Consider the following 15123-nt stretch of genomic DNA (forward strand, 5'->3'; position numbering starts at 1 on the left):
TCCTAGCACCGCAGGAGGTATTATGATTTCATACTTACTCCTAGCACCCCAGGAGGTATTATTATTCCATACTTGGTCGTAGCACCGCAGGAGGTATTATGATTTCATACTTGGTCCTAGCACCCCAGGAGGTATTATGATTTCATACATGCTCCTAGCACCCCAGGAGGTATTATGATTTCATACTTGGTCCTAGCACCCCAGGAGGTATTATGATTTCATACTTGGTCCTAGCACCCAGGAGGTATCATGATTTCATACATGCTCCTAGCACCCCAGGAGGTATTATGGTTTCATACTTGGTCCTAGCACCCCAGGAGATAGGTATTATGATTTCATACACGCTCATAGCACTGCAGGAGGTATTATGATTTCATACATGCTCTTAGCACTCCAGGAGGTATTATGATTTCATACTTGGTCCTAGCACCCCAGGAGGTAATATGGTTTCATACTTGGTCCTAGCACCCCAGGCGGTATTATGATTTCATACATGCTCCTAGCACCGCAGGAGGTATTATGATTTCATACCTGCTCCTAGCACCCCAGGAGGTTTTATGATTTCATACTTGGTCCTAGCACCCCAGGAGGTATTATGATTTCATATATGCTCCTAGCACCCCTGGAGGTATTATGATTTCATACTTGGTCTTATCACCCCAGGAGGTGATATTGTTTCATACTTGGTCCTAGCACCGCAGGTGGTGTTATGATTTCATACTTGCTCCTAGCACCCCATTAGGTATTATGATTTCATACTTGGTCCTAGCACACCAGGAGGTATTATGATTTTATACTTGGTCCTAGCACCGCAGGAGGTATTATGATTTCATACTTGCTCCTAGCACCGCAGGAGGTATTATGATATCATGCTTACTCCTAGCACCCCAGGAGGTATTATGATTTCATACACACTCCTAGCATTGCAGGAGGTATTATGATTTCATTCTTGCTCCTAGCACCCCAGGAGGTATTATGATTTCATACATGCTCCTAGCACCACAGGAGGTATTATGATTTCATACATGCTCCTAAGTCTTGCTTGTTTATTATATGATAGTGTAGATTAGTTCAAACAGTATATTCTGTAATTTTTAAACAGGGTATATCCTGTGTTGTATTGACTTAGCAAGGGAGCACATTATTTCATCATCCCTGAGTTTATATTCTGCTCTTATCCTTCCTTCCTCCTCACAACTGTCATTAATTATGGCCATCCTGCAGGAAGAGAAATATTATTTCTAAAGTGAATGGCAAGTTCCATGTACTCCTTAGAAATGCTGTAGATATGTAAACAGCATGGTCTGGTAGACTATGTCAGTTTGCACCCCCCAGGAGGCAAATAATGAAATAAATACCATGGTATAATTCTGTCTTATTTGTTAATCATAACTAAAATAAATAATTTATTTGCAACCCTTCATACATATAGCAGGGAGCACAACAAATTGTTGAATTGAAATTTTAGAAAATAAACTTTATTGAATCTGTTTGCAGACTGAAAAGGTTATGAAAGCTCACTGCAACAGAACTATGCTCAATTACATAAAGCTACAAGTTCAGAGTAAGTTATATTTAGTTGGTTGTGTAGAAGAATTCCCATTCTACATCTCACAAGGTTTTCAGTGAAACATACTTTGGTCAGGTAGTCTTTGTGGATGGTTCAACGAAATGTATTTCAGCAACTGGAATAATACAGAATATGCATATAGCTTTTAAGGCAGAAGTAAAATACTTTTTGAAAAAAAAATGGTGACACCATCATTAAATATTCTTAAATGTGATATTTATAGATATTGCATCATGCATGTTGTTTGGAGAGTATTACAGTAGTGAGATATTATAGTATGCATGTTGTGTAGGGAGTAGTACCGTAACGAGGCCTTCATAGCTATTCAATTTATGTGCGTTTTATAGGCTTTGCACATACGTATATGAATTAATGCATAAACATTGTTATTCAAATGCACTTTTAGGCTAACTATACTTAGAGATGTTATATAAAATTGTACTTTTAGGCTAACCATACATCAATAACATTATCTAACAGAAATCTTACTTTAAAGAATATCATAAACATTGCTATAAGCTGATTCAAATACAATAATAATTATACTTCTCCAGTGATAAGTAATATAGACTGTTTTTCTGGTTTCTGTAAGTCAAATTACAGTGTGAGACTATTTTTTCTTGAAATGTATATGTAATGTCAGTATCTTATCCAATACATTACTAATAAGCAAAATGAAGTATACATATCACCTGAACATAACAGGACAGAACAGTTACCTCTACTAATGAATATGAGAAAAAATTATCCTTGTTAAACAATCCTAATGACTGACCTTTCAAGCATCCATTAATTCACAACAGTAAAAAAACATGTATATATAATCTTCTCTACTGGGGTTTGACGCCAATTGATTTTGCTTTCAAAGTGCAATTAAAAATGTCACAACCCATTATTTTGTATTACACTGGGTCCACCATACCTGTTAGTTTCATCACTCAAAAAGCATCAATTAAGATGAAATGCTGTTATTTCTTTAGTCGTTCAAAGGGAACAGTATTATTTATTGTTTAAACTGCATATTTGCACAGTCATACTTTAGCCTAAAGGTTTGTAAGTACTTGTTTTTTTTCATAACTAGCTATAAAGTCTTCACAGCTTTCATGATCAAAATTCTACTCACATATCTCCATAGTATAATGATGCTAACATTTAAACTAGTTTCTTAAATGAAAATACCATATTTTTAATTCCTGCTTGTAAAGAATGACAGCAAGTCAAAAATTTCAGTATCTGCTTCTAATCTTGCTGACTTTAAGCATGGCAGCTAAAATATCCACACCAGCAAGCTGTATAATGAAAAAGCCAAAGATGGAGGCATTCTTCAGAGAAGGAGACATTGTCATTGGTGGGATATTTGTCATACGCTCTAAATATGTATATCCTGAAGCAAGCTTTAAAGAGCTGCCTCCATCAATAGTGTGTTCAGAGTAAGGATTCAACTTTTTAAGTTGCATTTTTAAGTATGATTTGTAAAATGAGTATACATTTATATTAATGTCTGTAATGCTCATTGATATATCTGTATAGATGTTCACATTCTGGTGAATAAGGCAATTATACAGTTTTAAAAAAAATAGTAATGTTGTAAGCATTTTGTTAATTTCAACACTGTAAAAAGCAGAACTTAAAGCCATGTGCAAGTTTGTTTTTATCTGTATTAAGCAGAGATTAACACTTCTAGGAAGCGTGTGTGTGTGTGTGTGTGTGTGTGTGTGTGTGTGTGTGTGTGTGTGTGTGTGTGTGTGTGTCTATATAAATATAGATATAGATAGATGGACAGATAGATAGATATGTCCAAGTCAAAGTAAACTTTATTGACATTTAGAACTACACACATGTAGCCTAAACAAAATTTTGTGCATCTTTAAAATAAAAATTATCAGAGTAAAAAAAAAAATTTTGTGCATCAGCTCAATTTATGAGGTTACAAAGGAAAGTGAAATGACACATACAAGTAGAGAAATAAACATAACTAACAAATACAATACTACTCCCAATACATGCAAGAAAGAGCAAAGATATTTACCAACATAATAAATAAACGTGGGCCGAGAACGCATCCCTGTGGAACCCTGATGTTAATCGTGATGCACTTTGATGTGTTTTTACCTGAACACACCTTCTGTGGTCTCTCAATCAGGAAATCCAGGATCCAGTTACAGAGATGTTTACTGATTCCTAAATGTGCCAGTTTTTTATCAGCTGCATTGGTACCACCATATTAAATGCAGAGATGAAGTCTGTGAACAGCATCCTCACATAGTTTGTCTTTGCCCTCTAAATGCTCAAGGGAGCTGTGTAGTGCTACTGATATGGCATCAGCTGTGAATCAGTTAGCTCTGTACACAAACTGCAGAGGGTCAAAATCAGGAGGTAGGCATGATGAAAGAAGCATTTTGATCAGCCAATTAAAACATTTCATAACAGTGGATGTCAGAGTGACTGGTCTGTAGTCATTAGGGCTGGAGGTAGCGGTTTTCTTAGGTAGTGGGATGATGTTAGTTTCCTTGAAGCATGAGGGTACTTTTGCCATGGCAAGATAGGTGGTAAATATTTCCTTGAGCACTGTGCATAGTTGATCAGCACAGCCTTTTAATACCTTGTCCAGTATGTTGTCTGGGCCAGCAGCCTTCCTGGGGTTCACTCTCCTTAACTCTTTTCTTACTTCTTCTGTGCTGAGGCTTAGTACTGCATCCTTCTTTAGCGCCAACTTGTTGTTTCTTTCCTCAAATCTACCAAAGAAGTTCAAACTGTCAAAGAATTCAATGCTGTCCTCACTCTGTGCTGACCTTATTTTGTAGTCAGTGATCTCCTGTTTGCCTTACCATTAGTTGCCTTGCATCCTTCATATCTTCAAAGTGGCTCTACACCTTTGTGCCATACTCCCTCTTAGCCTCCTTTATACCCCTCCTCAGATTATCTCTTGCTACACTTAGGGTTGCTTTGTCCTTAGCCCTGTAGGCTGGGCTTTTCTCCTTCAGAAGCTCATATACCTTAAGGATGAACCATGACTTCTGGTTAGCTCTAATAGTGATACTCTTGGTATTTGTTACCCCATCAAAGCAGTTTGAATTGTATACCATCACTACCTCAGTGTATTCAATAATGTTCAGGTGCTGATTCACTGGGGCTGCCTCCTTCAACATATCCCCGATGGTTCTTTCAAAGCAGTCTTGAAGAGCCTCTATAGCCCTCTGACCATACCGTGATTTGTTTCTAAACAGATATTTATCAAGAGATGGAAAGAGATGCATAGATAAATATAGATTATAGCTATATATTTATGTGTGCTGATCTAACATACAACATTTTATTATAGTAAGACTAAAAGCCATGAAAGTGCTCCATAAAAGTATATTTTAACATTTTATATTGGTGCTCTTTTGACATATTTTTTCTATTTCTCTGTTGCACAGAAGTAGATTTACTTGAAAACAGGATGTGACAATGAATGTGCTCAAGAAGAACCCACTATTATTTATTTTTGGTACTATATGAACATTTCAAATTTATTGGATATGTATGTATTATTTAACTATATATGCACTTTAATATGTAAGTGGATTCTGCTTACACTAAGCAGGGCCTTATTTGAAAGTGCTTTGTCAGGTACTGTCTCATATGCTCAAATTGCAGTATATCAAATTTGTAAACCTTGGCTCTAGATGATTGTCACTTTTAAAGTGACACCCCGACCCCATATGGGAAAAAGAGGTTGTGGATGGATGGATGAATGCATGCAAAATCTAAAGCGGCAGTTGTTGAATATGCATACTTCAAGAGCAGTTAGGCTGACATATTAGAAGACTGCCTGTTACAAAGATGTTATATGCATTCAGCCCACAATAAGTGCTGAAACTCCAAGAACTTTAATTCATTGAAAGGAAGAAATTTGATATACTAATCTACATTTTAATTTCTCTTACCCAATATTGCTCAACAAAGTATACAGTGAAATTCAAAAATCAGAAGCAGTTTTCATCATTAATCATCACTGTACATCATATTGCCAACAAACTTAATTTATATATCACAGATCTGATAAACAATCCTACCTTTTTACAATACTTGATTGCAGAAATTCAGACATATAAGACATATATCAAATTTTAAAGAAGAAGTAAATTGTACTAGAATAAGTCAGAATAAATAAATGGGATACCTCTACTTTAAACTGCCATTTTGCTGGTTACTATATAGTGGAGATCAAATTGCTATTCACATATAGCTAAGAATTTTATACAGAACTATATATTCTTTTCCAGAGGGACTATTCCCCACTATACCCCCGATGAGTGTCTCCATACACCCTATAACTAAATATACTAACTCTAAGGTTCAAGCAAGAAATATTTTGCTTGATTTAGTTAAAACTCAAACATTCTGTTTACTCTGAGATAGTATGTGACCTCTCAGTTTGTATGCTATTTAACGAGGATGGGGAGGTCAAGTAGAAGATCTCCCAAAAGAAATTTCTGTATCAATACATGTTGTTAGTATAGTTTATAGTTTTCTGTTAATTGTAGCTTCAGTGGCATTAGAGACACTTTGTTTTTCTGAAGCCGCACTTTCGACATATCATATTACACAAGTATCATTTATTCATATTCAATGTTATAAAATTTGTTATATTAAGATTTGCTGTTAAGACAGGCACCCATTTCATCATGCTAGCATTTGGTTAAGATATTTCCCTTACAGATACGAGGTGCAGGATTTGATTCTCACTTGGGATAATTGGCAAGGTTTAAAACAGCCTACAAGGGAAGTTTGCCTAGTACTAATTTGTGAACTTATGAACCTATGGATCCAATGCACTGATTTCCTGTACTATTTTAGTTTTCTGCCATGCCTTATGTCAGTCTGATCTACTGTCATCTGTGACATGCACCCCACATACCCCTTCTACTTGCATATACTGACTTCAAGATCACAAAGTAGTGGGGAGAGGGCATATATCCAAACCCTTTTATTACAGTGTTCTCATAGCAGCACCAATGAGCAGCTCAACAGCTGCCTATCACTAACATAATGATTATCCTGGAGGAACCCATAGATAGATAGCTATAGATATAGGTATAGGTATAGGTAGAAAGATAGAGATATAGATATGAAAGCAACATCTTGTAGTCTACAGATATGTGAATAAAATGCTGAAATTTGAAGTTCTGGAAACAGGTGCATGAGTATGAATAAGTTCCACTTTGTTTATTAACTGTAATACCTTGTCTGACTCTCCTTTATGCAAATAATATTACTTTAAATGATATCACTACAGAACAGAATGTCACAGATCTTTCAGGAACATAACAGTAGTAATATGACTGAGTAGTGTACATCATCTAGGTCCCAAATAAATAGAGCTCCAGAGTACTTCTATTAAAATATTGTAAGATATCACAGTGAGAAATCTTGGGGAATGTGTGGACCTCAAAAAAATTAGAACAAAACAGCCAGCAAATTGTTGGTGCTATTGTGAACTGTTACTTGTTCATTCTTTTACAGAAAAAAAGGAGATAAAGTGACTGAGAGGGAGAGAGAGAGAGAGAGAGAGAGAGAGAGAGAGAAAGAGAGAGATGGGGAAAATATTGCCTAATTAGTCTTGGTGTGAGAAATGTTAATATAGCAATAACCCACGCCTGGGTGTGGGTAATGCTAAATTTACCCACGGTTGGCGTGGTTTGGTCCCGAGGGTGAAGCCCGAGGGACCAAACAAAGCCAACCGTGGGTAAATTTAGAATTACCCACACCCAGAAGTGGGTTATTGCTATTATACCATGACATTATTTAAGAAAAGAAACTATTACTTTTCTTAAATAATGGCATAGTATAATGCCTGTTTGCTGCCCTTCTGCAGATGTCTGGCATCATGGCAGCTCTGATGTACTGGCGCCTGCGCAGTACATCAGAGTTGGCAAAAGCAACAGAGAAAGCAAGATCTCCATTGTTTTTAGTGTCTTGCTATGTTAAATGAGTTTAACATAGCGAGACAGTTTTAAAATAAGCAACGGACATCTCCGTTGCTTATTTTAAAACTGTCTCGCTATGTTAAACTCATTTAACATAGCGAGACACTAAAACCAACGGAGATCTTGCTTTCTCCGTTGTTTTAAACACTGTCTCGCTATGTTAAATGGGTTTAACATAGCGAGACAGCTTTAAAATAAGCAACGGAGATCTCTGTTGCTTATTTTAAAGCTGTCTCGCTATGTTAAACCCATTTAACATAGCGAGACAGTGTTTTAAAAAAACGAGTTATACCAAGGGAAAAAGTCCGGCGACGGACCTTTTCCATTAGTATAACTCCATTAGTATAACTCGATTTACAATGGGCACGCTGGCCAATCAGCGTGCACGTTTTGGGGGGGGGTCATGGTATAATAGTGGTGAAATATCACCACTAAAGTGTCTGTCAAATAGTTTGCATTATTAACCCTAAACAGGGTAGAAAGAATGAACATTTTACTTTTCATTTGCAACTACACCATTTGTACTGTAAAATACATTATTCTGTTCTGAAGTTGGTCACAAAAATGACCATTAAAGGTTTTAGTTTCATCCAACCATGCTGATGAGTTGCAAATTACACCTATACTGATACTGTGAACAGCTGTTACCATTCACAAAGTCTGTTAGGCAAGTAGGGAATGGAAGTAGATTGCCATGCCTTTCTTCAGTTCCACTCACACACAATTTGAATAATTTGGAGTTGCCAGCTTGCCCATCACAAATCTTTGGGAGGTGGCAGGAAACCTGAGTACCCAGAGGAAAAGCCATGTAAACATAGGGAAGACAGGCAAACTACCCATAGAAGGCAACACAGCTGAAAATTTAACTGGCGAATCTCTTCCTGTGAGACAGCAATGCTAATCATATAACCAAACTGCCAACCTTTGTATGTTCCACCTATCGCTATATACCAGATTCATTTTGTTTTCTTGCTGTTAGTTTTAAATTATAAGGTTAAACTAGAAATGACTGCATGCAATAACTCTAGTTATCTAATGGCTCTTATAAAGTAGGGTTCAAGGTTTCAATATATCTGCTGTGATTCTTCTGACTTTCTTAAATCTGACCTCCCTCCCCGATTCAATTAATCCTTTAGATCATTCAGGTATATCTGTGTCTATAAAGAAAATAAATTCAGATTGTTAGTATATAAGCTTACGTCATTTTTGTGAGGTGACTGTAAGAGGCCACACAATAATTTGAATAACTCTGCTGTGAGCCCTCAGTACCATCAATGAGCTCTGACTCAGTGAATCCTGTACACTTTGACAGGTTATTTATGCTGGGGAGTCTATCTTCTTTAAGACTATTGTGCCTTCCTTGACTCTGCTAATTGTATCAAAGACAGATGAATTCTGAAAAAATTGGGTAAATAATGTAACATTACAGCAAATTAAATCTTTTGTTTACAAATCATGATGCTGGCACATAATCATATTATCTTACTACCTCTGGGCAGGGGTGCCATAAATTTTTAGTGGCCCTTTGCCAAAGGAAAAAATGATGTTGCAAACAATCTTGACATTTTGTGAAGGAAATACAAACTCACTTTAATGGTACAGAGAATGTCTCAAGCAGAAACTACACGTTGTATCATTAAATACTTTTAGAATAGGCTATAATGAAAATATGGAGTAAAACTGTAAAAGTAAAACCGCTGCATGGTTGTAAAATGTATTTTTGTCATATTATGTTTAAGCGTATCTCATCAATAAGGGGAGACAAATCTTTCACTTCCTGTTCAATTTCAAATCATACTTCAGGTAAAGTAATGATTTGTTGTGGGGAATTTGTATCTTGACTATGGAGTATAGTTGTAATTTTCTGACTCCCATTTTATTTAAGAATTATTTTCCTGACATCTCCTTACCCCATTTGAAGTGTCACAAAAAAGGGGCCTACCACAAATCTTAGGAAGGTTGGTTGTATTACAAACTAACACTTTTATGACCCTGCTTCATGCAAAGGGAAAGTCATGCTTACATATGTAAAATGTAGTATGTCTTGTGTGTTTTATTATTTGTAATGGCTAAGGATTAAAAGAGTGATGGACACAAAACTGGAGGCTTAATGCCAAAAATAAGTAAAGATGGCTTAACAAAATTCACTATAGAATGCAAAATAAGTGTCACGGTAAGTCCCACCCAACTTTTTTTGGTCGTGGTAATCCCAGAGTACATCATGTGGATCATTGTACTCTTGCCCCATCCACCTACTTCATAAATCCATCAAGTCAAAGATCACACAAATGTAGCAGAGGGGGAATTTTTCCAAACATTCCCTTCTATTTTTTTTTCACTGAAACTATCTTTTGGTGATTGGCTTCTAAAGGGTTTACTATGAATAATCATGCCCCATTTAATCCATGCGCTATTATGCAATGCCAAAATATCTAAAACCTTGTTTGGGGTGACTAATCAAAACAGCAAGATTTTCAAAGTCACAAAACACAAAACTATTTCTTGCAGGACAAGCCTCTGTACCCCAAACTACACATATTCCAACTCCCAAGATTCCAAACATTGAGAGAAGAGGAAGAAAGTGATACAAATGTAATGGTCACTTTCTTGAGCTTCTCTGAATCTAACTACAATTACAAGATGCCAATCATCTTGTCAGATGACATTCTGAGTAACAATCATATAAGCACTGACAAATGGTAGGTTTCCTAGTTCAAGCTTGAATGAACTGCTGAATAGACTTGCTCATCTGTTTTGATTCCATTTGTAACAAATGCATAAAATGCTTGCACCTGCAATTTTACATTATAAAGAAAAGCAACATTTTTTTCAATCTGGTCTGAAAGAAGTCTTCATAAAAAACATGCCTCATAAATTTGACTATAAGTATTAATGTGACCCAGCCGTAAAAGTATGTACTTGGTGACTTTTTGTAATATTTCTTCCAAAGTTAATTTTGTTTGTAAAGATCTCTAGATTCCATATATCTCTTTTCCTGTTATCCAGCAGCTGTTGCAAAATGAACCAAAATAATAAGTATTTGAAATCCATATTAAATTATATCAAATTATAAACAATATATTATATTAAAATATGCTATCTTTTAATGGGTAATTTATTCTTCATATTCATTCTTTCACTTAGAGGAAACCTGACTGTTATTTTCAAGTTGAACTAGACTGACTGTATTCTGCTTGGTTAAGCTACACTGAATGTATTCAAATTCAGAATTCATTAAATGAGTTGTTAAAAATGTAATTACATGTGGCATAATTGCATCGATGTAACTGCAGGTTGTTGCCCTGATGTTTTTGCTTTTTGGCCCATGTCATGACTTAAAAGGGTTCTTGTCCAGGCACACTTACCTAATTGAAATACCGGTACTTTTCTGTTATCGGGGCAACAGGTGTAATGCTCGGAGTTGGAATCTAAGCACTTCTTACATACCTTTGGTTGTCCCACCCACACCGGCTCAATAGCATGTTCTTGGAAAGGACCTCCAAACACCCCTGAATATTATAGTTAACGTTATTAACGCTCAACTATATCACCGTGGATAAATGTGGTCTTAACCTGTTAAAAGCCAACTGAGAGTGAATAAAATAATGGATACATCAGTGCTGGCTCTGCCTAACCAGACAGTCAGACTTTCTCTGTCGACTTCCTGGTTTCAAACATCACCATTGCAGTGTTCTTTTCTTTCTTTCGTGTGTCTTCTTTTCGTACAGGTGTAAACCTTCCTAAATACGTTAAAGATGCTTTCACTCTCAGCAGATCTCAGAAAGTTTTGATACAAGCTCTACAGCTTAAAGGTGCCGCATCTGGTTTGCTATCTTTTTTTTTTTTTTTTTTTAATGATTATTATTTTCTGTCTCACTGCTTTGGACACTAACGAGCCAGGGAAAGACCATTTCCCAGCTTCCTTTGTTTTACAATGGGATACAAGTGAAGAGTATTAACACATTTACAAAATATTCCAAATCTGAATGCATCTAAACCACATACATCCAAGTTGTAGCTTTCAGTAATAAAAATGGAAAGTGTCGTTTTGTTTGAATATTTAATAATGAAAAATAGAAGTAGGAGAAAAAAAAGGCAGTTTACCGTTATTGGCAACATTACAAAATCCTTGAGGTGATATAATCCAGGCTATGTAACATATCACTCCCTGACAGCCCTTGGATTAGAATCTTATTTAATGACATTTTAATTTTCAGCCCAGTATTTGTTGCTAGTCAAGGTATAGCAGATAACATACACATTAATGCCTAATAATAAAGGAAATAGGATCTACAAAAACAATCTGAAAAGTACCCACTTAAGCATCAGCTGCGAAATTGCAAGCGCGTTGTAACATTCCAAGCGCTCTTAACAAGTGTTGCCCCGATAACGGAAAAGTACCGAAATACCAAATAAGCAAACAAATAATACATAAATAAATAAACATGCAAAGCTGATAAAATTAGGACATTAGTGTATGTAGCATCTACTCAGCCTTTATATGGATGCGTGACCACTAATTATTGACTTTTTTCAAGTTCACACGTTTGTACCACAGCAAGATGTCAATGATCTTGCCATATGACATTGTGAATGACAGTCACATGGGCTCTGACATATCATGTTTGCAATTATATTTATCTCATTATAACTGCAGTTAAATTATGTCACCAACTTTTACTTGTGTCACTTTGTCTTAGTTTAGAAATCTAATCATTTTTAACTTGGCTTGTTAGCAAGAACATTGTGTGATAAACCTAGTCTGATAATACTGTTCAGTTAAATATTTCAAGCAGCAGATGCAGCTATAAAACTGCAGCAAATGATTAGTCTCTGTCATTATGCATTTTCCTTACAGATTCCATGTCGGTTACTACAGGGGAGTCCTGGGCATGGTTTATGCCATTGATGAAATTAACAAAAATACACATTTGCTACCCAACTTCACTCTGGGCTTCAGCATCTTTGATTCCTGCTACTCAGAGAACCAAGCGATTGAAGCAGCTTTAGCATTTTTGTCTGGGATTCAGAAGCCAGTTCCTAATTACAATTGCAATTCTGCTAGTATGGTTGCTGGAATTATTGGGGAACTTGGCTCATCATTAACTATTCCAGTGGCCAGAACACTGGGGGTCTACTATGTCACTCAGGTACTATAGAATTATAAGCTAAAACTTGCATCAAGGTGCAAAGAAGACAACACTCATTGTTTTGTTAATACAATTAAGTGTGTGTGTATATAATAAGATTCACAAAATACAGTGGTGCTGTTTAAAGTTTCATCTTAGATGTATTGTGAAGTATAAGAGACCGATGAATGTTTTTATTTAATGATAAGCTATAACAATTTCTACACACAGTTATAACCTGCTGAAAATGTTACACTGTTCTGAATATTTTTGCATAGTTTTCTTTTGTGTTTTTTATGTATGTAATGGCATTTTGTTATAAATATTTTTGCATATGTTTTTTGTGTTGTTTATGTGTCTAATACATCTAGTGAGCTTCAATTACATTGTTCTGATATTTTTGCATAATTTTCCTATGTTTTTATGTGTACAGTGTATGCAGTGATTTACAATTAGGCACGTTTCCGAAATGTTTCTCTCCACAGCTATGTATGATTATTTCCCTTGAATTCAGTCTGTGGCTAGGGTACATTACTGAATGTTGTCCCTTTGGAGAAATATGGCTAAATATAGGCCCCAGTCCTTAGTTTGAAGCATATACCTGCACTATAAATTCCTGGCTGTACTCAAAGCTAGCTATTATAGGTTTTGTTGGATTTCTAGAAACTTTATAAAACACAGACTAATATGAAATAAAAAAATGAAGGAACCAAGTCAGAGATCCACTCCAGGATATTTTATTTATTACATCATCAAAACAGTCTGTGTAGGTATGAAGTTACAGTTTTTAACCATGCTGTGAGCTTCCTAGTTGAAGTTGATAGTAAATATTCCCCATTTTGCCCATTGTTTCCTTATTATGAGAGGTAGCGTTTCACATTTTGGAGACAGAAGGTTGAGACCTATGCCAACCCAAGTGCAGGTATCCATTTACTAGTTTATTTTCTTTCTTTAAAAGCGTTTTTATAGAACCATGATGGCAATTGATGTGTCAGCAGTTTTTTATTTTGAAGAAGCCTCAGGATTGGGTGCAACCACTTCTTTTTGAAGGTCATCTTTTCAATTTGTTGGATGTTCGGCTCACATCCCTTACTAAACTCTCTCTGGCTCCCAAGACAAGAGATTGCAGAGAAGCACTTATGCAACATCCAAATTTCTCTGTTGTTACTTTGGCAACCCAGTGATATTCTGTGGTCCCAACTGTTCCTCTTCTTTTTCTACAGAGACAAAGTTGCTTTCATGTGTAGTCACACTAGCTATAGCGGAAGCTGACAGAATGTCTCCAATAGAAAGTTCACTCTGACTGGGTCTCTTCCCTCTTGAACTGATTCAGTCTTTATTCTTAAAGACAGATAAAAAAATTAGTCTGCTGCATTTGAAGTTAGCCTCCCCAGTAACTGGACCATTGGCTGTTTCTGTCCTATCCTTTTCATCTTGTGATTTGTTTCTTTCTAAAAATGTGGGTGTTCTCTTTTTTTTCAGCATCTGATATGCACTTTGGCATAGGAAGCTCCTCCTCTTTTGTGTCCACTATGGTACCCAGATATGACTGGATTCTGGAGTTTGCATCCTCTGTTTTCAAGTCCAGACCTGTGATTGGGTTACGAGAAGAGGAAGGTGTGCTAATTATGTTATTAGGAGTCAAGTTAATACCTTTGACCAGAGCATATTATTAACCATCAGTTTCTGTGCTAGAGCAGTTGAATAAAGATTTGGTGCAGGAACTGTTTGTCAGTAAGTAGTGATTTGGACTCTACATGTGGTTTGTACTGTGGAATGTTCAGCTCTTTGTGTATACAACAGGCATTCCATGTAAAACAGTAAGAAATTGACATCACTTTATCACCATTGATCAGCATAAATTTATGGGAAAGCCATCCTCGGATTTTCCCAGTTGCTGTAAGAAAGCCAACCCCAGGTAAAGCGAGCACTTGAAGGCTGTTTCACCTGTTCTCCTAGTTCCATAGCTCTCCCTTCTGTTCTTTTTAAATGCAGTTGCCCAGTTGACTTCTCCTCCATCAGACTTCTTTCTTTTTTGAGTTTTCTGACTGAAATTTAATGTTATCTAACTGTCTTTACCCTCTTGGCGGTTCTTGTTTTCTCTCTCCAGTATGTGTTTTCATTCTTTCTCTCTGCTAATCTGCTACATTGGCTGTTGAGTAAAATCAGTAGCTGCAGTATCTCAAGTTTTGAAAAAAAGAACAGAAGGGAGAGCTATGGAACTAGGAGAACAGGTGAAAGAGCCTTCAAATGCGCACTTTACCTGGTGTTGGCTTTCTTACATCCATATCACATACAAGTGTTTGAACAAGCACACATTACACTATGTCACATGAATGCAGAGTACAAAAATAAGTCTCTGAAGAATATTGCAATGCAGATCATGGATCTCTTCTGTTACAGGTTATCAAGAGGATGATGAAACTGCACTTCAGTGAGGTAGGTTCCTGTC

The 15123-nt window shown here is 36.3% G+C and overlaps 1 protein-coding gene across 1 annotated transcript in view; it reads left to right on the top strand.

Annotated features, from left to right (window-relative positions):
* The first annotated feature begins 2830 nt into the window (after positions 1 to 2830).
* Positions 2831 to 15123, top strand: part of LOC122810680 (extracellular calcium-sensing receptor-like) — a 312165-nt gene continuing 299872 nt past the window's right edge. The window contains exons 1-2 of the mRNA XM_044082250.1: positions 2831 to 3000; positions 12401 to 12692. Of these exons, the coding sequence (XP_043938185.1) occupies positions 2831 to 3000; positions 12401 to 12692 (462 nt within the window). The remainder of the gene's footprint in view (positions 3001 to 12400; positions 12693 to 15123) is intronic.

This window comes from Protopterus annectens, chromosome 9.part0 (genome assembly GCF_019279795.1).
Source record: "Protopterus annectens isolate FY-2018-M chromosome 9.part0, PAN1.0, whole genome shotgun sequence".
Taxonomy (NCBI): Eukaryota; Metazoa; Chordata; order Ceratodontiformes; family Protopteridae; genus Protopterus; species Protopterus annectens.